This window comes from Pseudopodoces humilis, chromosome 28 (assembly GCF_049639895.1).
Source record: "Pseudopodoces humilis isolate 2021_Gansu_Grassland_sample_001 chromosome 28, ASM4963989v1, whole genome shotgun sequence".
Lineage (NCBI taxonomy): Eukaryota > Metazoa > Chordata > Aves > Passeriformes > Paridae > Pseudopodoces > Pseudopodoces humilis.
Window position 1 is genome coordinate 3,210,139 of NC_142227.1, and position 24,028 is coordinate 3,234,166.

Genomic DNA, 24,028 nt, shown 5'->3' on the forward strand with positions numbered 1-24,028 from the left:
TTTCCCATCTAAACCTTGTACTTGGCAAGGCTCCAGTAAACACAGAATGGTTTAAAACTCTTGGGGGTTTCTTCTGTAAGGGTTAATTAGCAAACAGAGTTTGGAGCCAAAAACCTGGAAGGTTTGCAGATTCATAAAAAGAAACAAAAGCAAATGATGTTGCAAAGGAAACACTGACTCGGGCCATTAACAAATTCCCTTTGCCTCACTGCTCCCAGCAAGCACAGAAAATTACAAGTGAAATGACTGGAGCCAGGCAGAGGAAGCAGCACTGGGCTTTTGCTGCTGAACACAAGAAATATCTCACATATTACATTTTATATTTATATTTTCAGAGGAGAACCACCTAACCCTGTCACCTCTGATTTCATGACATGACTATTGTCTGACTCATACACAAGAGAGCTTTGTCCCTTTGGGTCACTCTTGTTTTTAATGATCTCTGAATTCTTACTTGTCCTGAGAATTGCACTTAGTTATAAAATTATTTTGCACGTGGCTCTCCCCAAAACAAATGCTGAGAAAAGCAGTGGGGAAAAAAAAAAAAAAAGGTTGTTTTGAGCTGCTTAGTAAAGTAGGACAGGACATTGAAAGGACAGATAACCTAGAGCCATGTAATGAAGGCTTTTAACTACTTTGGATACTAAATTTTGATTTTTGGTATACTGCTACTAAGAAAACACTGTTGAAAAAAAAAAGTCCAGAGAAGAGCTATAACTCTAGTAACTAAAGGCTTGGAAAGACAAATTATGAATAAGGCAAAACCCCCTAAATATACAGATTTTTGCTAAATTTAATTTCCTTCACTTTCTAAAATGTTTAAACGTAGAAATCAGCTAAGGAAGAAAAGATGAAGATAAATCAATAAACATCTGAACTAGGAGTTACTGAAGGGAAACACAGGTTACATATCAAGGGAAAGTGTCTTGCCATCAAAATCTGTCAGACTGTGAGATTATCCTGCAAGAAATGATGAATCCTCATCACCTGGGCTATTCTTGATTAGAAAAAGCAACATGTAAGGTAAAACTATTAATTCAAAGCCTTTTCTCCATCTGTAAATTTAACTGCAATGGGTTACCTTGAACAAGGTAATCGGTAGCTTCAACCTCCACCTCGTGGCTGAGCTGCTTGGTTTTCTGCAGGTATTTCAGGACAAAGACATTGGGAGCAAAATGGATCATGTTCTGCTCCCCACAGCCAAAGGGCAACCTCAGCAGGTTGTCCAGGTTGTTCAGAGTAGGACCCATCACATCTCCTGTTTGAGAAAGATGGGAATTGCTCAGGATCAGGCAATTAAAGTTTCCTTTTGGTGTTTGATGATTAACCCCCACTGACTGCACTGATATCTCCTGGCTACCCCAGAGTCAGCTCAAATAAACTGTGACATAAGTGGGAAGTCCTTCAGCTGATAAGTCCTAGCCCTTCAATCTCTTGTTGGATTAAAGAAATTCTGCATTTCAGCCTTTGATTATCCACGACTTCCCTTTGATTATCCATAGCTTCCCAGTTTAGACCAGTTTAGGACATGGCGCAATTTGTGATGAGGATGACAATGCAATAAATACCATGAACTATAACAGACAGTGCCCCTGCAAAGCCCCTCACGTGGCGTCAACTTGAAGCCACTGTCAACCCCAACAGGCTTCAAACAAATGACAAAGAAACCCCAAGGAATTATCTGCCCCAGAATTAAGCAGTAATAAACATTTCTAAGTGCCTGTGACTGTTTTATCTGGTGTGCATAACTCAAGTACTGGTCAGAAGTAACAGCTGGAGCATCTGTTCACATTTGATAAAGGGTACCTAAGTGATACCTCCTGATAATTGATACCTATTATTGAAGCCGTAGCTCTTTCTGATCCTGGAATTATGTTGTGGGGAACTCCAAGAGTAAATGCTTCATTGTGATTTTCATCAGTCTCTTCTTTTCTCCAAATTTTAAACTCTCCCATTGACCCCCAGCCTGTGGAAAAGCCAATGTACTTCACCTCAAGCTGTTTGGGGACTGTCCACTCCACAATAATAGATTCGTTTAGCACCCGAGTACCGTGGCCAACCTGGAAGGGACAAGAGACCATGGAGTTCCAAGAGCCCACACACGTGGAGTTGCTCTGCCTCGTGTGCTGGGACACCTCCCAGCTCAGATGTGCACTACAGATGCAGCAACACCTCTCTCTTTCCCACCCACAAAACAATCCAAGGCAGTTCAATGAGAATTCCAGAGGCTTGGCCTTCAAGGCTTTCATCAATAAAAATATTGAGGATTGAGGTCCTGAGAACATAACGGTGACAAAAGCAGATTTGTTCTGATCACAACAGCTTCAGAGGGAAAAGGTAACAGGAATGAAGTCCCACCTTCTACACCAAGGAAAAACTGCTCTCTGTGTGCTCAAACTCTGCTTAAAAAGAGACTTCCAGACCATCACACAGAAGAATTCAGTACCTGGATAACTCCATTTTTCCAGCTGATCCAGAAGCTGCGGAATTCATCCCAGGAGAGGATGCCAGGCGTGTCCCTGCTGGCCACTGGCTCTCCCATTTTGCTGGTGGAAATCCAAGTTTTGGTGTTTTGCTGTCCCCCGATGACGATCTCTGTCATCTCTGCCATGTCGTGGGGGCCAGAGGACAGGGCCAGGTGGGCATCGTTGTGGGCCTTCACAGCAATGTCAAAGTGCCTCATCTGGGCTGGTTTCTGCATGTACTGGTACTCATATTTGTTAGGTGTGGAAATGTGTATTTTCTCTAGTCAGAAAAACAAGGGAATGTTGTAAGAATTAGAGCTCATCTTACAGACATCAAAAAAAAACCCTGGCTGATAACTGAAATTCAAACAGACCTTTAGTAAGTACATGGGGGTTGTTTCCAGCTTCTTTAAAAGTATTAAAATACACATGGATGTTTTTTCTCATCTTTTATTTTTACCTCCTTCAAGGCAGAAAATCCTTCAAACTGCTCAGCTGAATTTCTTATGAACTCAGCAAGTGATTTTTCAGTTCTAATCTAGTGGTCAAAAGCATCTCTGTTTAGCTACTGAAGCCAACTCTGAGCTATCCAAATCTCTGGCAGAAAACACAGACTGATTCCAGAGCTGAATCTTAAAACACCAGCTGAAAATAAAGTACAGTCCCAGTTACTGTCCACAGTGCTGAATACTTAAACTGTTCCATAAAGTAAAGGAATTTAATGGCCATTTCCAGAAATCATTTGGGCAGTTAGAGCAAATTCATAATTAGCCAGCCAGGTAAGAAAGACTCTTTATTTACAAGTTGTTCCTACACACCATAACTCATCAATCACAGAGAAATGGAAACAAAGATTTTTTTTAATTTATTTTTCTTTTTTAAATGAGATGAAGCCAAATGTTTCTTTTTAAAACTGATTCAAACAAACTGAATATATTTCATTCAAATCATGAACTTACCATTTGGGCAGAAGAACACACTGTAGGTGTATTCTCTGGACAGTCCCTCTGGCTGTAGAAAGACAGAAATCCACACATAAACCACAGGGCTTGGATTAGCAGGAACAGATTCCAGTTTTACTTGGAAAATATCGCAATTATTTTTGCTGCTGTGCAGTGGTTTACATCCTTTATAGAAAAGTGATGGCACTGTGTTCTGTTAGCCAGAGCAGTGCTAACCACTGCCAGAGAGCCTTCCATTTTATCATATTTCTTAGATTAACAGGGCAAGCTTTTCCCATAAAATTGCCATTGCTTTTTATCTGTGTTGAAGATTCACCAGAGAAGCTCAAATGGGCTTTTTCTGTACAAGTACCACTAAAGCTGATTATTTCCAATCTCCTTAACACACTGTAAATCAACTTGAGGATCTTTATAAACCTATTCACCTTTGATTTCACCATTTGCCCAAGCAATTTTTTTTCCCTGAATTATCATAAATTCGTGTTTTCTCACCTCAATAATGACACTGCTGCGAACATAATCCACCCCCACAGGGGTGCTTTTGTCCATGTAAGAGTCCTCTGAGTGTTTGCTGTTCTTCAGGGTCTGCATCCCCTCCTGACAGCAGTTGGTCCCACCATAGGCAAAAGCTTTTGCTAAGAAACAGAAGGGAAAAGCAGCCAAGATTTTGAGATAGGAAGATCTCTAGAAATTAAAGAGATCCAAATTAATTAGAAGTAGCTCATTAACAGCACATCAAGTGCTGTAATTTCCTCTCTCTCATATTCTCTTTATCTATATTTGAGTGATCACATCTAAAACTAGGCAATATTTGAACAATCATGGGGCAACAGAGAAACTCTTCCCTACTTTTCAGTGTTGCTAACAGTTTTTACTGGGATTATTTGCACAGAATTTGTTGTTATTCTCTTGTTTAAAAATTTCCACTGATCTCTTCAGGGAAATGTAACAGGCCCAACCTTGCACAAGCAAATATCACAGCAGGAAAACTGATGACCAGAGAATGTCCTGATGTTTGTGCATTCAGTGCATCACAATTTGTTCCTATGATAAATGAGGCTGAAAAGCCAAGCTGGCAGCAAGTGGAATGAAAGAACTAGGGCAATAGGGAAATAAGAATTTTCTCTGAGAGAGGAATAAGAAGAAACACTTTTAACACTTTTTAAAACCCCTCCAAGCACCAAGAAGCTGTTTGAGTTCTGTGTACCAGTGATGTTGCTCAGGCCCAGCTCACTGAAGGACAGAACGATGGAGGTGGGTTTGGCTTCCCCAGGGGCCACACACTTCTTCCTGGTCAGGTGGTGCTTCCCAGGGTGCCCAACAAACTTTATACCTTTTGGGACAGAAATCTTCACGTGGACCTGTGAAAGTTTTGGAAATGTAATTTATTGGAAATATCAGCCACAAAGCCTAACTGATCTATGTGAACCCCACAGAATTCTTCATAAAAATCACAGAATGCAGATTGTTCATTCTTCAAAGTTTCTAGCCATGGATTTGACTGAGAGCAGTACTTTCAGCTCAGCAATTCTACAAGTATTTCTGGGAGAGGCTACTGGAGCTGGGCAGATGAGGAGCATGAGAAGAAAACATCAAGGGAGATGGAATTTCTTAGGGAAAAAAATCCTTCAAAATAAACTATTTTTGTCAGCTTTTTGATTATGAAGGAAATTCTTCTTTGTGGTTCAGCACGAGATTCCAAATTGTCTTCTCAGTCTTTTTCAACATTTGCTTTTCTGAAGTGCTGCAAGACACTTCAGTCTACCACAATAAATAAAGAGATGACATTTATTTGAGTAGAAAAAAAGCAATATTTATCTTCTCAAAGCATCTCTGCTGAGCTTACCTCTCTGCTAGCCTGACACCTTATCTACTGTGGCTCATGGACCACTCACCAGCTGTGGTGGTAACCCAGAGCTGAGCCAGGGGCAGGGCTGAGCTGTTACCTCTGCACACACGGCCAGGTAATTGTAGACAGTGAGGGGGATCTTGGTCTGCTCGCCCCTGATGACGTGGTAGGGCAGCGTGAAGTCGATGAAAAAAGGTTTGAACGTCTTCAGCTCTGTCTGGCTGGCAATGCCCAGCCCCTTCTCCTCAGACAGAGCCACGGCCTCCGTGATCCACGTGGTGATGGAGTCGGGCACCTCCACTCGCAGCTGGGCTTCCCCTGAGCTGTTACTGCCAAAGGAACACACAATAACTCGGCTTGATCACATGGATTAAATGATTTCTAATGAAGTCCCCAAGCATTTTGGGAAATTCCCTCCAGATCCAGATTCATAAGATAGCATCCTCTGCTTTGAACTTTAAAGAAGGCTCTGTATTTTCTATCAGTTTTTTAGGACCCGCAAATATTTATAAAGCAGCAGAAAAGCAGTTACTTCTGCAAAACAAATTCTTCCTCAATTAAAAACTTCATTTGCAACCTCATTTCTAAGTCACTTTTCTTAGAGGCAAATATCTGCACTAATTAAAAAAAAAAATCTAAACAAAACTCTGAAACAAACCCCAAAAAAGAAAATCTAATCTAAATCTAAAAAGAAAATCTAATCAAAATCTAAAAAGAAAGACAAAAAATAATCCCAGATTGAAGTCCTGGATAAAAACAGTTCAACAATAATTGATTTAATTGCTGGTGAAATAAAAGTGGTTTTTGTTGGAACTCATTGTCCCTGTGTCCTTTGCCACACTGTGGACTCTGCTTGAACACAAAGACAAATGAGAAACTTTCTAAACATCCAGTTCAGCAACTGCGTGTTTTGATTCAGAAACATTCTGGTTTGCTTGGTTTTGGAATGACTGACTTAGAAAATTTCCAAACCTATCATTTTATTTCAATGAGGACTGAAATTAACTATTAAAAATCAAATCTCTGAGTATTCAGCTTTCCTGTGCATAGCACAGTGAGATATCATAAACCTGGTAGCCTCTTCCACGCTTTATAATAATAGAAATTCAGTTTTGTTCTTCAGACTTTGCTATTTCCCTCCTGCAAAGCATTCTTGGACCTGCCTGGAACAGAAAACATTTCATCTAACACAAGAACAAAAGCTATTTCATGGCTCAGCTGGCAGGATGATTGGTGTAGTTGTGAGTACACTCTAAGGTTGTTTTTTCTCAAGTTCTTATTTATTCCCCAGAGCTTGACACACATGCTGCCAGCTCTGTAGGCTTTTGGGGGCATGGAAAATGAGAATGAGAGGTCTTCAGAAGAAGCTCTGCAAGTGTCCAGGACAACAGGCTATCCTCATCTGCAGAGGTGCCTTTTGCACAACCTGAACACACCCAAGGGCTGCACTTCCAATGCTTTTCAGATGAAGTTTGTTCACACTTGAAGCACCTTTGCTTTGCTCCTCTAAATGAAATCTCAGTGAGCCTGAAGTTGTTGTTCCTGTCAGGAGCCAGGCAGCTCATCAGGGACTCAGCTCTGTGTTTGTATTACAAAGGGAAAGGGTTGAAACAATAAAAAGAGGAGATCACTGTGCTTTTTATAAGCTCTGTCAGACTCCAAGCACTGGCTGGTGAATGTGGTTCCCCCAGCTCAAACTCCAGGGGGAAAAGCCTTGGGAGATGCACTTGTATCATAGAAACATGGGATGGTTTGGGTGGGAAGGGACCTCAAAGCCCATCCAGTGCCACTCCTGCCATGGCAGGGACACCTCCCACCATCCCAGGCTGCTCCAAGCCCCGTCCAGCCTGGCCTTGGGCACTGCCAGGGATCCAGGGGCAGCCACAGCTGCTCTGGGCACCCTGTGCCAGGGCTCCATCCCCCTTAGAGAAAGATTTCTTCCCAATATCCAATCTAAACCTACTTAAAGGTTGAAGTTATTTTATCTCCTTTTAAGCAGACTGGTTCCCTAACCCTTAGGTTAGAGATACCTGCACTGATGTCCAGCCCCCAGGACCAGGCAGCAGGGTGTCCTGGCTCCAGGGCTGGCAATATTCCAGCCTGTTTAACCGGACAATTTGTTGCAGCTGATGTTCTTTCCACTGGGATTTCAGCCCATAACCAGCATTAACATTATTTTCACACATGAGGGCACTTACTCTTCTGGGCACAGGGCCAAAGTACACACTCATTTCCAGCCATTAGACCCTCCAGCCAGGCTCTAGGAATTTTTAGAATTGGTTTGGGAAGTTGACATTAGGATTTTGTTTCTTTTTTTTCTTTCTTTTTTTTTTCTTTTTTTTTTTTTTTAGGATTGTATATTATGATTATAAATGGTAGAAGAAAAAAAATAAATTCTTCCTGTTCAGGAGAGTGGAAATTAAGGAATGCTCCAACTCAGTTGTTTCTAATGAAATGAAGTGGAGAAAATGCAATCTGCAACTTTTTATTCCACACTCTCCCACTTATAATTAACTGCCCCAGCTTGCTGAGGCCCAAACGGGCACTTCTGGAATTCTTTGTGTATTTCTACAAAGCATATTTCATGCTCAATTGAACAGATTTGAATACACTTGCTCCAAGTTCCTGTCAAATTTAATTTAGAATCATTTATTAAGAATGAAGTTTACTTGCAAACCTGGAGAAGCCTTTTAATAATTGATTCAAATTATCCTAGATGTGCTGTTGTGGGACAGATTAGTTATCTCTTTAGGAATTTTTTTTTTTTTTTTAAGTTCCAACTGTACCCAGAGGAAACCAGGATTTATGAGGCAGCAGACTGAGGTCTGGGGGAGATGTTCTTGCAGGAGATGACAGAGAAAGAAGGGCTCTGTGAAATTTGAAAAGGAGTCAATAGAGAATCAATGTGGACAAAACTGACAGGTTCAGCTTGAAGCAAGGGAACACTTCAGGACCAGAGGAAATGTTGCAAAGATTGAAGTGGTAATGAAGAGAAACACCAACAATGGGGGAAAAATAATAATTTTTTTTAAAAAAATCAGAAAATGCCAGGGTAACTCATTAGATTTTAAAGAGCTTGGTTTTCTGTAGCTGAAGAGAACATTGGATATAATTAATGCCAATACCTGACATTGAGGCAGTGCCAAATCCACGTCTCAGGGAAGAAGGTTCTTTTCCTCTTCTCTGCTCTGCCAGAACAAGAAACAAATCCTTGCAAATCGATTCTTTTAATAAGATATTTTCAGGAGTCACTGATAAATCAGAGTTATCACCTGACTCTGGCTCACATGACCAAAACTCTGGCTGGTGCAGACTCATTAAGGAGTGAGTGGGTGATAACTCATAACACAAATTGCATGGTCTTTTGAAACAACCTCTTTGTGTGCACACACACTCTGCAGACAGAAACAAGAATCTAAAAAAATAGTACAAGTAAGATAACCTTGAAATCAGGAGAAATAATGTAGTCTAAAATAAAATTGGTTTGTGATCCAAATTCTTTCACCAAATGGAATCAAGGGGAACAAAACACAACACATGACTTCCAGCAGATACTACAGTCATTACTTGGTCTCCTCCATCCCCTCTTTTTGATTTCTCTTGATTTCTAATACTTTAAAAATTTAAATCAGCTTTTCTATGCCTGTTATGCTTCATTATCTATTTCTTAACTAACCCCAGAATTTCCTCTGCTAAAAGAGGCTTCCAGGAAGTTCAGGAGCAGAGGGAAGGCTCATCCTCAGGTGCAGCATCACTTGTAGTACCTCACAACCTTTCCTTCTTGCAGACCCTCATTCTATTGATTTTGACCACCAGGTGAATGGTCCAAATCATGAACAATGAGTGACTGCAAAAACAGCCATAGCTTGCAAATATTCCAAGAAATTCAAAGCAAATTGCAAAGAAATATTCTTCAAAACTATAATTTAGGACTTTTGCGTATGTCATTTTTCCAGAATTCAATTAAATTTAACAAAGCAGTGTCAGATAAATTTCTTTTTTACATCTACCAAGCTGTTGGAAAAATTTCACCATCACTGCCCTGTCTAAACCTGAGGGCATGGAGGTGGAAAATAGCTGAGAACAGAGAACAAAACCAGCCAGGAGTAGAACAGACAATAGATATTAAACCCCAGACGTTACCTTGGTGCTATTTTGGAATGCATGGTGGCCACCAAGGTGCCAGTGTGTGGCTGGAAGGCTGGGACAGCCTCATCTGTGTACATCCCTCCATTCTGCCTGTGGTTCAGGCTGACTATGTCAGTCATCACCACCAAGCCAGTTTCCTAGACAATGAAAAATCAACACCACAAAACAAAAGCCAGCAGGGGAAAAAAATAAAAATAAAAGAATTAAAGAAAAATAATTAAATGTGCACTGATTTTTTTTTTTTTTAATAGAATCCCTCTATCCTATTTCAATATCTAGGGGGAATCTCAATTGAATCTTGAGGATTTTTTTAAAGCTTTGTGTAAAAATGACTGTTAATGTGAAGGTGCATAGGAAGAGGCTTTAGGAGAAAGCTCTTGTCTGCTTGGAAAATGCATTTAAATCAGTATCTACCATCACTTAGGGCAAGTGTGACAGGTGAAAAATCATTACATACATTTTTTCCCCTAGAATACAACCTTACAGCTTTTTACCCTTGCTAAGAGTTTCCAGTGTGCTCTGCTGCAGTGAGCAGGCAGCTCTCCCATCAGGCATCCCCAGCTCTGCCCTGCCAGGGATGCCAAGCAAAATGGAAAGTGTCCACACAGGGGAAACACAGAGCTCCTGAGGAAGCTGCCAGCTCTGTCCCCTAAATGCTCTTATTCATGAGGCAGCAGCTCCCAGCTCCTGGAGAATGAGCTTTGTTCTCTGCACACACCCCAGCCTTGCACCAGGTGTGCATAGGTGATTGAGGATATAAAGGTCTTTCATGCAGGTGGCAACAGAAGCTGGGAGAACCAGGGCAGGAAAGAAACTAAAATGATTTCCAAAGGACAGTCCAAAAGGCTACAAGGAAAGATCCCCATTCCACCCTCCTTCCCCACTGGAGTAGCTGCAGAAGAGATCTCACCCATGCCTGGAGGAACCTTCTGGTCCCTGTCTGATCCTCCAGAGCATCAGCATGAATTCCTTCACCCAGCAGGATTCCTTCACCCAGGCCCTCCCAAGACTGGCCAAAGTTAAACCATGTTTCTCAAATATCTTTGCAGAGCACTCTCTTCTCAAAAATTACCTTTCATCCTACCCACCCTGGAGAAACAGCTCTGATGTGGGGAAAACCCCTGGCCTGTGGAACTGAAACCCCCTTGCAAACACGAAAACACTAAAGAGACACTGCAGAGGGAAGGGAGGATGGTTCTTCCTACTGTAAAGGCGAAACGCGCGTCCTTGGTGATGTCCCAGTGCCAGGGGAACACGGAGGATCTGCGGCGTCTACGTGAGGACATGCCTGGCCACCAGAAGTGCCCTTCTTCCTTTGGAGCTCCAAAAGCATCAGACACATCATACTCTGCAAGCTCCTGGAACACCTGCAGGGAAAGGGCACAGGCTGCTGTCCTTGGCTGCTTCCTCGAGGGGGTTGAAGACCACAGGAGTGAGAAAAGGACTCCAGTGCCTGAAGCTCCCTCTACCTGGCTGGCTGTCAGCTGGAAGCCTGTCTTGAGCAGGTAGACACTCTTGTCCACCGTGGCGAGGCAGACACAGCTTCCTTTTGCAGCTCTGACCTTGATGTTCACCATGTCACCGGGCCTGGTCTCGTTGGCCGACAGCGCCACGGCAACCTGGGAAGGGAAATCCTGTTAAATCCCGTGACTAGCCCAAAAACCAAAGAGCAATGAGGGTTACCAGCCCTTCCTCTCCACTACCTGGTTCTCAAAGGAGGAGTTGACAGTGAACTGCAGGCTGTCTGTGACCCCCTCTCCGTTCTCCCTGACGTAGTACACGAGCAGCCGGCCCAGGGGAGCCATGGAGTGAATGACTGAGAACCTCAGGAAGGTCACACACACCTCCACCTCTGCTGCAGGTGTGCTGGGAGGTGCTGAAACAGGAATTGTGGAGAAAAATAGCTTTATTTATCCCAGTCACTCCCTTCCTGCCCTCTCCTAATGCTGACAGGCACAGAACTCTCTATTCAGAACTTGCATTCTTCCCTTGCTCCTGTTGCACACCTTCTCAAGTTCAGAATATTTTCCCTTTTCCTCTTCTTTGTGAGAGGTAATTAGCACTCATAATTTAATGAGCAGCATGGAGAAGGTGGGTACTCTATGTTTCTCTAGCCATGAAATCAAGGTAACACACAGTTAAGTTACCCAGCTGCTGAAAATAAAGAGAAAACGTTATCTATTGCTGGAGAATGCTAATGAGAGAAAAGGACTAAGTCTGAAAAAGGATTATGCAATTTATAGAGCAGAGAATCACTGGAGCTGTTAAATAGGATCACAGAATGGTTTAGGTTGAAGGGACATTTAAAGATCCTTTACTTTCAGCCCCCTGATGTGGACAAGGATGGCTTTCACCAGATCAGGTTGCCCAAAGTCCCACACAACCTGGCCTTGAATTCTTCCAATGACAGCAACCACAAAGCCTCTGAGCAAACTATAAATGCAACAGCTCAGAACAAACCTTCAGTGCAGAAAATCATCACAAATCCTAAATTACTGACTGCCAAAGCTTGGTGGGTACACAGAGGGAGGCTGTTACTCTTTCCCCAGCTCCCTAAGTGGTCACCAGGACAGCCAGACTTTTCCTTTTGCAGCTGTTATATCCATCTTTCCAATCCCACCATTTTTTATCTTCCTGCTCCCCAAATCCACGAGACCTGTGTCGTTCTGTTACACCTTGTGCAAACCAGGATTTCATTTCCCTTCCCCCTGTGGGCTGTGTGATCTCCTTTATCAGTCTATTTAATTTTCTCTTTCCATCTAACATCCTCTTCTCAGTTTAAGCTCAACCAATTTAACCAACTGCCCCAGCCCTGCCCTAAACTTCCCTGCCACTCCATTCCAAGCAAAAAAAATTACTTTTCTCAACTGAGGAAGACTGCAGAAAGACCAAAGGAAACTTTCCAAGAGTTACCCCTCTTGGAGAATTTTTTTTTACATGACTGAGGGCAACGGATTTCGCTATTTTTCTTGTGAAACTTATCTATATTCTTTAAGGAGCATCACATTAACAAAAAGGTTGTGAAAAAGTTGTTTTTCACTAAAAATAGGGGTGAGTTGCATTTCTGGTGCTGGCTACCTGTTCCTGGGAAGCGTGTGAGGTCAATGTTCTTCTCAAAGGCTGAGGTGGCTCTTTTGCTCCTCTGCTGGGTGACATTGCTGGGCTGCAGCCCCGACAGGACAATGTTCCCTCGTGATGCCACTTCGTAATGGAGAGTGAAGTTGCAAGGACATGTGGACTTCACTGCAATCCAGGCTTCCTCTCCCACCTGCAGGCAGGGACAGAAAAGCCAAAGATCTGCTCTGTTATGAGCTTTTGGGTGATGAAGCACAGAAAGCTGCTTGGGTTCCAGGCCACAGGAGGTGTGAGCCCTCTCCTAACAAATGGATGCATTGAAAAGTGTATTATTACATTAGCACCATTCTCAGGGACTTTCTCCACAGTAAAAAGGGGCCTGTGTTCAGCTCTCCACTCGCTGCAAATCTACAGGAGAATGAGCTGGGGGTTGCATGCATTAATGAAACAATAAAGGAATCTCTGGAATCCTGAAAGTTCAGCCTTTTGGCACAGAGCAGCTGTCAGAATTGGTTGAATTTTAGACAACCCTACAGTAGCCGAGCCCAAAAAAGGAAAGAGTTGGGTTGGGGGTGGGAAGAGATATGTGTTTGATAGTCTTTACTTTAATTGTGGTTACATTCATGTGGCAAATACCAATTCAAACATAGCCATGAAATGACTGGGAAGAGATCCGAGGGAAAATGTTTTCAAATTACACAAAGTCTCAATAACAATTTGTGAATTGAGCACTCAGGAAGGTGTCAAACATACAAATAAATGAGAATAAAGCTTCTTTTTTTTTTGTCTGGGTAACTCATCTGATGCCTGCAACAGGCTCCAGAGCAGCACACCTGGGCACTGAAACCCTGCACCCAGAGGGGCTCAGTGAGTACTGAACACCCCCAGACAAACCCCCCTAAATCCCAACAGAACACACATCAGACATGGGATTAGCTCGTGTCTGGCTGAGTTATAGTCACTCTGGGGAACAGCAGACTTTCCTAGGAACACCAACTCCTTCCTTCTGGGATCTGAGGAGTGGCTGACACTTGTGTTCAGCAGGATTTCTTCAGCACCTTTGCCTCCTCACCCTCTTGCCATTTAAAGCACAGCAGCTCCCAAATAAAACCATTCAGGCCTGACAGAAAATCCCAAAGAAATGTTTTGAAAAACCTCTCATTTTCCAGGACCAAGTGTTCTCCTTGCAGAATGCACACATGGCACAAACCAAAAGGGCAGAACTGGGATGCAAGGAGCTGCTGATGGTTAAACACAGTGAGAATGCCACAGAGTCCAAGAGGTGCCTCGTGACATCAAATATTTGAAGTATTAAGAATTCCCCAGTGCAAATGATGAAACAATTCATTAAAAAATGAATGTAGCTAATTGGAACACCCAGTAAGAGCTGGCAATGCATGGAAACAGTTCCCACATCAGCTGGTCATCCAGCTCCAAGCTTTCCCACAGAAGAATTAGTTTTAATCAGGTTATAATAAGAACAATGTGTTCAGATTAGCAGTGTATAATCCCCTTTCCATACCTCAGGAAACTTGTAAAAGATTAATTAGCCATTAAACTTCCATGAAATGCAATGATAAAAAAAATGCTTTTATTTGGATAAAAAGAGTCTGAAACCAACCTGTCGGACCTGCTGATAACAAATCTCAGTGTGCTTTTTACCAAAACCCTTTTTTTTTTCCACTGAGCTGACCTTCAGAACATTTTCTTGGGTAAGAAGAAACCCTGAGCAACTCTCAGAAAACATTATGCAACAGGAATCATGGCTAAATCAGACCTTTTCTCTAGGAGAGAAATCACAACTTTTATAGGGCAGGATTGCATCTTTAGAGAGGCTCCTACAAAACCTACCAAAGAAGACAAGGCAATCATGGTTATATACTTCAATAACTGGAAGAATAACAGATTCAGCTGAGATTCAAACTGGAAGCTCCAGTGAGACTACACAGCCTTAATTTTGGTCTTTAGCCATTCACAGCCACTCCCACTATCATCACTTCCAATCATTTTCAGCAAACAATCCATGTCTGAGCCTTACTGGAGGCACACAGAACACACATTCAAACATGAAAACCTGAAGTGTTTTCTGTGCCTACACCCACCCTGTCTCTGAAAAGAAGGGGATGGAAATGAGGTGCTGCACAGAGCACCAAGGGAGTTTCTCTTAGCACCTTGTGCAGCCCACAGTTAGCAATTATTTGGTGTCTCAAGTGCAGCTACTTCATCCTTTGTGGGGGAAACAGTAACAGTTCACGATCCCAGAATCAGGAACGTCCAGAAATATTTAATTAGAACAAAGTACTTTAAGCCAAGCAGTGCAGTGGTTTCCATAATGGAATGTGAAGCCAATGTACCTGGAAAGGTTTATCTGGTGCCTGGAGCTGGATGTGACATTTGCTGGGCGAGTACCAGCTGCTGATGGACAAGTAGTTGGGCAGATATTGATCCCCAGAGGGTTTCCCATCAATTGCTGTCACTTTGGTCTTAAAAAAAGAAAAAGGAAAAAGTTACATCTTAATGCTATGCATAGAAAGTTCATTTTGTTCTTTCTTAATCTCTACTATTTTCTCCCATTTTATACCTTCCACCTTTCATCTCTTGACATCTTTACTCCCCAAATATTGGACTCCTACTACAATGTTAAGCTGTATTTGGAGAAGCATCTTTTCATGGTGGTTATCAACATCAATTCTTCTGGCAGCAAGAAACAAACCAGTGTCTGCTATGTTGAAATCCAGAAGCTGAAGCTAAAAGGCACTGATTTCCTGTTTGTAGCACTGATTTATAAAGTGCAGGTTTGACAAGATTAGTTACATTAAAGCCTGCTAATCCTATAAGGAGCTTTTACCCACCTCCAGCCAGACATATTGGGCAGCTGTGGGGATGGAGGGGATTTCAAACTCCACCAGGCCATTCCTTGAGACCAGTTCACTTGTATAAACATTGTCCTTTGGTGTGAGCTCAGCTTTAACTCGGATGGTGATTCTGTCAGCTGGACTTCCATCGGGGTAAGTGACTTCTACCTGTACATGGGGCATTTATAGAACAATTTCCTTTAAATTATCAGCAATTCCTCTCAATGACAGGTGGGGAAAATCACTGGCATCAAGTCAGTACAACTTTAAATTAGCCACATGTCCATGGGCTCTACTTTTAATCTCACCTTGCCTTTGTAAGGCAGCCCAGGTTTGAACTGTTTTCTGGTGTCCTTGGAGTACTTGATATCAATCAGCTGTTTCTGGACAGGTGTGGAGTCATCAAAGGTCACCTGCTTGCTGCCATCAGAGCTGATCACCGTGGCCCAGATGTTGACTGTGCCTCGGAAGTGCTCTGGGACATCCGCTGGCATCATGTCCTTGACACACACATCAAACACGGCAGAGCCATCGATCTGGGGCGGAGGGGGGGGAACAAAGGGAAGATGCATTTCACACCCTGATAGGGCCCAGAAGCCAAATCTAAAGCACAGGCACCTGATGGGAGCTTACAGCAGTGTTTTGGAGGAAATTAACTGGGGAGGCAGGGGAGGCAGGGGAGGCAGGGGAGGCAGGGAAGGCAGGGAAGGCAGGGAAGGCAGGGAAGGCAGGGAAGGCAGGGAAGGCAGGGAAGGCAGGGAAGGCAGTTCGTTTCATTTTCCTCCCTTACCCATGGTCTGGACTAACTCTGTCACCTCAGTCTCCTGCTCTCCTCAGCCCCATATGCTCTCAAGACAGATTAAAACTATGCCAACAAATTCTCATCCCACCTCAGAAATCCTGAGCTGGATCCCTCAGGGATCATCCATCCAGCCCCTGGCCCTGCCCAGACCCCCCAACAAGCCCACCCTGAGCATCCCTGAGAGCGCTGTCCAAACGCTCCTGGAGCTCTGGCAGCCTTGGGGCCGGGCCCATTCCCTGGGGAGCCTGGGCAGTGCCAGCACCCTCTGGGAAAAGAGCCTCTTCCTAATATCTAAAATCATAAACATACCATGTAAAAATAAGCAATATTTTTATTACGGTGACCCCAGTTATAATCTTTACTCCTTAATTTTCTGATCTCCCATCAGCAACAAAACAGAACTGTGAGATAAATGTTAAAGATGACAGATAAGGCATTTTATCACAGGTGAGTCCATGGTCTCCCTCACCTGGGTGGTCTTGAGGACAGGGTGTCCCACTTCATGTCTGTAGTACCCAACACCATTTATAGTCATATTGACAATTAACTTCCCTGTCACTGGTTTTCCAAATGTGTATCTGAAATGGAAAGAAGATGATTAATAACCTCCAGCTGGTTTCTGTTCTTCTGGTTACATGAAGACAATTACCACGTTATCTGCACATCTAGAAAATAGTACCACAGGAATTTCTCCAGATTTTTTAAAAATCACGTTTTTGAAGGCTCTTACATCAGAAAGCTTCTGATGATGATTAGAAATCATCTGAAAAGTCTGCAGCAGGTGGGATCCATGCTCCAGTGACTGCTCAACAATCAACAGCAATAAAACTTGTTTTGGGACATGTTCCTACCTGGCACGGACAGTTCCTTTTTCACACAGTGAAAGGTCACGAATGTAGCGAGGAGGGTCAATCAGCAACTCAAACTTTGGCAACACTACAATGAGAAGAAATAGAGCAGAATCTTTTCAAGCAGATCTCATTGCCCAGGTTAGAGCAAAAGTCCCCACAGCTCTGACAGGATCCTGGTTCTGATTTATCAGGGTAACACCCAGTAGAGGGTCAACCAACAACAGCAGCAAACCAAAACCACCTTGGCAAGGTGACCTTAGTAAAGCTCCCAGTTTGCGGTGTCTGCACCCCTGAAATACAAGGCTCTAAAGATTTTTTCCTGGTGGCATTTTAAATGCACTATTTCAGGGGTTTCATCTCAAGTGAAAGCATTTCAGTGTTCTGTTCTGCCAAATGCAGCTGGGTTAGGGTCAACTCACCATATTTCTGCACCTCAAAGGATTTGTTGTAAGTGTGTCCCTGCATCTCAGCAAAGATGAGCCATTCCCCAAACACTGGCTGATCAGACAGAGGAAAAGTCATATTGACAATGCCTGAAAAAGGAGAAAACACTCTGAACTCTGTCACTCTCCAGCCCTTGCCAAGCCTTACTGAAACCAACTCAGTGGAAGCAGAAGCAAAGGCAAATCACAGTACACAGAGAGAAAAATAAATAATCTGGAACTTACCACAACAAAATGGCTTCAAGTTATTCCATTCTATCATCCGAGACCCACGAGGATCCTGCAGGGTGGTTCAGGGATGAGAAACATGGCAGTGAAAATGAGTATCACTCACACATCAGTTTGCAACAAAGAACTTCCTTTTGTAACATACACACCTCACTGACAGCTCAAACGTAACCAATACCTGACCAAAATGTTCCAAAAATACCTTACCGGGGGTATTTGCTTTCAGGAATTATTTAAGAGCTCTGGTCCTGTAAGCAATGCACACAAGTCAATGCTGTCATGCAGATTTTCCCTCTGCCTTAAGACACCAGTTCTATGAAATTAATCCTGCTGGTTTTGTCAACAGTAAATCTTCAACAAGAGTGAATCCTTCTGCTTTCTGTCAGGTAAACATGTGGTTTAAAAAAATAAAAGAAAAAATAAGACTAAACACAGAAGGAACCTCTATTCACCTCATAAGGAGGGAGACAGGAGAAGCCTTTCCTTTCCATGAATTTCTACTGTCCATTATCTCTGTTTGGGTGCAGAATGAGGGTGGCCCCGCTCTGTCAGCCCAGCACATGAAGGACAGGAGTGGGAGGGCTTTGAAAAGAAGAGAGAAGGAGTGGGGCTGTCACAGTTACAAATCCCAATGAATCAAGCCAATCCTTTTCAGGCTGAAAAATAGGAATGTATCTCTGAAACTGAAGTAGAAAACAAGGATATTTGCTGGTGGTAGCAAAAAAACCAAGGCATAGCGATCAGATAATGACACAGGGATAGAGAGTTGCATAGGTTAGGGGTGGGAATGGCCATAATGGACAGGAAAAGCACAAATTTGTTCCTTTAAAGGCTGCACAAACCTTGTACCTCTACAGGACACCGGCTGGATGGGCACACAGATACTCACCACCACATAAGCTTCAATCTGAAAGAAAAAAGGAAAATAAAAGGCTTTATGAAACAACTTTTCTGCTTTTTGTGATAAAGTGTTGAGTCAACATAAACAAGGTGTGAGACCCAAAGTGACAGAGTTTGAACATCTCTTCTTTGCAAAGAGTAGCCTGAGAAACACACTTTTAATTCAGACACCTAACTGGAAAAGTGATAATTTACATATCTGTGCACTACCTAAATAAGGTGCAAGTCTCTGAAAAATTCTTATCTCTGCTCTGGCAGAGCTGCCTCCTATTTGCCAGCACCCCAGAAGTTTGTATTCTCCTCCAATAGGAACATGACCAAGTGAAAAAAGCTAAATTACAAATAAAACAAGCTATCACAAGCTGTCACAAGATATGCCTAAATAGGTTAAAAATCCTGTTTCTGTAAGAGTACATTTGAATAAAATGCAGGCTAAAATGCAGGAACCAAGTATTCCATCATATTGCACAGTGTGAAAGAAAACTGTTTTTCTTACCCTGTCGTTGACTGGCCTCAGGTCAGAAGTCACCATAAAGAGGTTTATCAACACTAAAAAAAGGAACAGAGGGAATTTGTCAGCCACCAGAGCTGAGACTGAACAGCCCTAGCATCTGGCAAATTGTCCAAGGTGACTTTACCTTTCTGCTTGGGTTTGTAGACAGGTTTGTCAGTCTGGATGAACACTGAGGAGCCCTTGCTGTCAATGGTGACTGTGGTGTAGTTGTGGAAAATGTAACCTTCCTCTGCCAGGTGCCTGTTGCCCCAAACCTTCAGGTGTGCTTGTCCACGAAGCCCTGAAGGCACCTAAAAAACACACCAGGAGGTGAGGAACACACAGAAAAGCCTTTGAGATTTTGGGGAATGTAACTGACACTGAAATGAGCAAGAAGAGCCACCTGCTGCTTTTTGATGTAAATCTGTGTTAGTAGAGAAAAGAAAATTAAGGATATACTAGATTTTCTACAATATATAAACTTCAAAGGAGATAAATTCATGGTGAAAACATGGCAGAAAACTTTCTTCTGCCCTTATCACTCAAGCAAAGTGATGGTTGATCCATGATCTACATATGCAGCTTCCCGTAGAGAAGGTGTGGGGAAATCAACCCACAGCTCTGCCAGCAGAGGGGAAAACCCCAGTGACAACACAAAAAAGTCCTCAAAACAAAAAGGGTGTGTGTGTGCATGTTCAACCAGTTGCTCAGAGAAATAATTACTTTAAAACTACTTCAGATTAAAAGTGACAAAGTAAAAAATCTGGTACCATTCCAGATGCAGATCACAATTGAATATTTTGTTCCACCACCCCCCTTTAATGTCCCAAAGATGACAAGCCCAAATTAAGTCCTAAGTTAAGAAACCAAACACTTTTAAGGGCTTGTTCTTCTAGTCCAGCTCCATTTTGCCAACATTTGAACTCATAACCCCCACAGAATTCTGCACTGCCATTCTTATAAAATAACCCAAACACAGAAATTTATGTGGAGCCACGAGCCACTGATTTTCTTTAGAGGTGTAAGGGCCTGGCAGGTGAGGTGTGATGGATTGAGCTTTTTTGTTTTCACTCTCCATTTTCCCTCTGGTGAAGGCTGTACCCTCCTCAGTGTGTGCCCCAGAATGTAACATTTATTTGTGCCAGAGAGCAATGCTTGATATGGCTGAGGGAAAGTCCCTTATATGTTCACCAAAAACTTCTTAAAATAATTGACACTCACCTTCAGCTTAATTGTTCCTTTATCTAAAATATGAGAGAGAGAGCAAGAGTTATTCTCAAGGTAAGGCATTAAGATTTTAGATATTTGCAGCTGAGTGAAGGAAGACCCCACACCACAGAGCTGCTCCCTGAAGTGTCCCTTTGTTATGATTTCACCTGAAGTAATTTTCCTGCACTGTGTAAAACAGACTGCAGGGTAAGTCAGACCCAGCAGAGTTCTTCAAAATAAACCTGGTCCACATTTATTTACAACGTTTGCCCAAGGTAAACTGCAAAGTGCTCTGTGACTGGAGAGCACCCCCAAGGCTGAGGTTCCAGCACAGGGCAGCCTGTGTCTACACAAGTGTTTTGATGTCAAAAGGACCTGGCCTCTTTTGGGACTTCAACAATTCTCAAAACAAACACTCATGGGATCTGTTTGGGTTGCTGGATACAGCCATACCTAGGAGTTCTCTTGAGCATTTGCTGTCCACATGTGTCAGCATCACTCCCTTTGAATTGCTTTGCAATTGTCAGCCACTTTCAAAGACATCAAGGGGAGGACACAACCAGAGACAATCTGTTCCAAGAAACGGAATGGCTTTCATAAAACTCCCAGTTTTAACAGAAGGGTTAAAACATGAGGGTTAAAGAGCCTGATTGCCTTAACCATGCTACAGCTTCCACCACTACTGACAGGGGTACAACAGGGCTGCTGGACCTCACTTTCACCAGTGTAAATTCACTCAGTGCTAAGTTGGATATTATCAAATCACATTGATTTTACTCATAGGACACAGATATCTGGCCTGGATTTTAAAGACTTATCCAACTACACAAACATTACCACCTCTCTCAGTAGCACCCAGTCCTGAAGATGGGGAGATTGTGTTCCCAGCACTCATTTTGGAGAGAAGAAATTGATGATGATGATGTAGATTTTACATTTTTCTTTAAAATAAACTTATCTTATTCCTTATATAGCCCCCCACTGATAAATATTTAGGCATCAAAAGGAGGTATAATCAATATAAAACTCTAGAGTATCAGTTATACTGGGTCTCTGTATGTCTTGGTGTTCCAGTTATCAGCCTGACATGTTTGAGATCACACACTGCAAAATCACATTGGCACAAACAGCTGAGAAGGTGCAGCAGTAGCAAATCAATTAGCTTGATTCCATTTTCACCTAAAGCAATTCTTTAGGAGGTATCAACGTGCTCCCACAGCACCCCAACTGATAAATCAGCTCTCAAGTTCAGAACTCCAGGAGCTCACCCAGGACTGTTCCGTGGCCCCGTGACACCGTCTCTCCTTTGACCACCAGCTGGATCTGCACTGTGGTCTCCTTGACAGAGTTGAAGATGGTCACACTTATGGCTTCCTCCACCCCAGAGCGAAAAACAGAAGGTGCTGCAATCAAATAACCCCTGAGGAGCACAGTTGGGAGTGGTCAGTCAAGACACAGCCACAAGAATGTTACCTTCATTTGTGAGACACCTTTTGTGTAGCAAAAGAACAAATACTCTGTGGTATATTTGCCCCTGTAGGGTCACATTTGTTGTCACCAGCAGTCTAAGCCTGTATCTAATATGTATAAATGAACAAATAGAGCCTAAGTGGCTACAAATGGCTTACAGATCCTTAGGATTTAAATAAAACCAGTAATATATCAATGTTTATTGCATCTATAATAATAAATACATTAATTTATTTATTACACGTAACAAACTAAACCTAATCATAAAAGAGCTAAAGTTCATGAAGGAATAAGGAGGTACCTGAACCTCTCGTAGAGCTTTGTAGCCAATGCTTTCTTTGAAACAACTTAGGTATTTTTGACTCAATCATATGGCTCCATTTTCATGGCTCAGTTTTCATATAGGAGAAGTGAAGAGACTCAAAGCTGACTTTTGGAGCTTTCTGAATGTCAGACTCGGTGCACATAACACACCTGAACTTTCCATTTATACAGAAGCAGCCTAGAAACTGCAGCCACAAAACTGGGCTGAAATTCCCAGTTCTACTACCACATTCTTGTTGGAACAATTAGATCCTGCAAGTTTACAAAAGGCATTATTTTAGGAGGCACACAGAGAGCTTTAAAGCCACCCAAAACGACCTCCCATAGATGCTGCAATGCGAGAGTTTCTGAATGGAATCTGCACCACTCCTCTGTGAATGGCACCGTGCCACAAACTTGTCAGCTAAAAGCATTGCAGGCTCTGAGCTCTTTGATGCACTGGGCTGGAAGCAACACATTTATATTCTCTTCATGACACACCTTTCTGGGTTTTTTTCCCTACCCAAAAGGATTTTTTTTAACACGAGGCAATTCCTCAGATGCCTTTTCAAGCCAAATTTCTCAGCCCATGCCTTTCTACAGTCCCATGAGCCAGGGTGTTTTAGCTCATGATTAATTATCACTTTGGGATGAGGATGATGGTGTTTTACAGCCCCCAAGTAATCTTTTATCAAATTCCAAGCCCATGTTCCTCTCTCAGCAGGCCTCATTGCCATGGAGATCCCATTACCCCCAAAGGAAGTTCAGAACTCTGTGGCATTTGAGTTAAATTGCAAGGGGTACTTACAGATCCCAAACCTTATGGCTGCCAGGTTTCAAAATTCATCAGAATGGTAATAAATAACAATAAAAAGTTACTACTGAGCCTGCAAATCCTTGCTAAGAGAGATAGCTGATTTAGCTGCAGAGGGAGAAAGAGTACCAGCTGCATTCAGGATGAAATGATCAGATTTAAACTGTCATAAGCCCAGCAGTGCAGTGCCATATGTGAAGCACATGTACTCACATTGTTCTGATTTGCTGAAACTCTTTCTGAAGTATCAGTCCCTTGATAACAACTATCTAAATCACTCAATAAGTGGCATTTGAAAATTAAATGTTTAACTGGGCAAACAAAGAGTTAACTTGACAGGGACCGGACAGATCCTTTAAGCACATTTAACTAACAGCTCTGTCAGGTTGCACCAAAACTTGGCAGAACGTGAAATATTTTCTAGTAAGCAAGTGAGAATAAGTTCTCCATGGCACTCAGTTAATACATCTATTCACTGGTATAATACAGCTATATGACGGGTTATAATAAGCCAGGGATAAAGAACAAAGCAAACCTTAATCAAAATTAGCCTAAACATGCTGGAAAAGAGCTGCGGATTCGAGTTCTGAAAGTCAGAGAACTTTCCCCGCACTTTCTCCCAGGCCGGTCTTCTCCACAAAAAAAAAAAAAATCTTCACACGCTGCTCAGGAGCGCCCAACGCTACCTTCAACCACCCCCAGCACCGCAGCAGCCGGATTCCTTACATAATTGCTGGCAGATAAAAGCTCCGGAGCAGCTGGAGGCAGGTATCGCACGGGAGCTTTCTCCTCTGATCCCCCTTTCCCCGCACTTCACCACCGGCGGGGACGGACGGGGAGCGCCGCGCTCCATCCGCGCCCCCTCCGGGCTTTGTTCCGCGGCCGGTGAAGCCCCCCCGGAGCCGTGGCCGAGCAGAGCCGCTTCTCCCCCCGCCGCCCTGCCCAGGGATGCTGCCGCGGGTCCCCGGGCTGGCCCCGGTACTTACTGGCGCTGGCGGGGCTGGGCAGCGCTCAGGCTGCAGAGGGCGAGCAGCAGCAGCAGCAGCAGCGGCAGCAGCGCCCGGGCGCGGCGGGGCTCGCAGCCGGCCATGGTGCCGGGGAGCCCGGGCCACGGCGCTGTGCGCGGGCAGCAGCTGCCTTTTGTTCCCGGCGAGCGCAGC

The 24,028-nt window shown here is 43.2% G+C and overlaps 1 protein-coding gene across 2 annotated transcripts in view; it reads right to left on the reverse strand.

Annotated features, from left to right (window-relative positions):
* CPAMD8 (C3 and PZP like alpha-2-macroglobulin domain containing 8) overlaps positions 1 to 24,028 on the reverse strand; it is a 52,847-nt gene extending 28,819 nt beyond the window's left edge. Inside the window, exons 1-26 of one of the 2 annotated variants that reach the window (XM_014259973.2) lie at positions 23,855 to 24,028; positions 21,550 to 21,701; positions 20,294 to 20,316; positions 19,218 to 19,383; positions 19,076 to 19,128; positions 18,569 to 18,586; positions 17,677 to 17,731; positions 17,428 to 17,541; positions 17,009 to 17,093; positions 16,627 to 16,735; positions 15,664 to 15,891; positions 15,353 to 15,523; positions 14,855 to 14,983; positions 12,504 to 12,693; positions 11,129 to 11,301; positions 10,895 to 11,044; positions 10,631 to 10,792; positions 9,420 to 9,562; positions 8,402 to 8,464; positions 5,374 to 5,605; positions 4,635 to 4,788; positions 3,920 to 4,062; positions 3,425 to 3,476; positions 2,447 to 2,745; positions 1,835 to 2,060; positions 1,082 to 1,258 (exon numbers count right to left, since the gene is read on the reverse strand). In XM_014259973.2, coding sequence (XP_014115448.2) covers positions 1,082 to 1,258; positions 1,835 to 2,060; positions 2,447 to 2,745; positions 3,425 to 3,476; positions 3,920 to 4,062; positions 4,635 to 4,788; positions 5,374 to 5,605; positions 8,402 to 8,464; positions 9,420 to 9,562; positions 10,631 to 10,792; positions 10,895 to 11,044; positions 11,129 to 11,301; positions 12,504 to 12,693; positions 14,855 to 14,983; positions 15,353 to 15,523; positions 15,664 to 15,891; positions 16,627 to 16,735; positions 17,009 to 17,093; positions 17,428 to 17,541; positions 17,677 to 17,731; positions 18,569 to 18,586; positions 19,076 to 19,128; positions 19,218 to 19,383; positions 20,294 to 20,316; positions 21,550 to 21,701; positions 23,855 to 23,958 — 3,571 coding nt within the window. In that variant the 5' untranslated portion in view covers positions 23,959 to 24,028. Of the gene's footprint in view, positions 1 to 1,081; positions 1,259 to 1,834; positions 2,061 to 2,446; positions 2,746 to 3,424; positions 3,477 to 3,919; positions 4,063 to 4,634; positions 4,789 to 5,373; positions 5,606 to 8,401; positions 8,465 to 9,419; positions 9,563 to 10,630; positions 10,793 to 10,894; positions 11,045 to 11,128; positions 11,302 to 12,503; positions 12,694 to 14,854; positions 14,984 to 15,352; positions 15,524 to 15,663; positions 15,892 to 16,626; positions 16,736 to 17,008; positions 17,094 to 17,427; positions 17,542 to 17,676; positions 17,732 to 18,131; positions 18,245 to 18,568; positions 18,587 to 19,075; positions 19,129 to 19,217; positions 19,384 to 20,293; positions 20,317 to 21,549; positions 21,702 to 23,854 lie in introns of those variants that run through there. The other variant, XM_088067671.1, reaches the window with a different exon arrangement.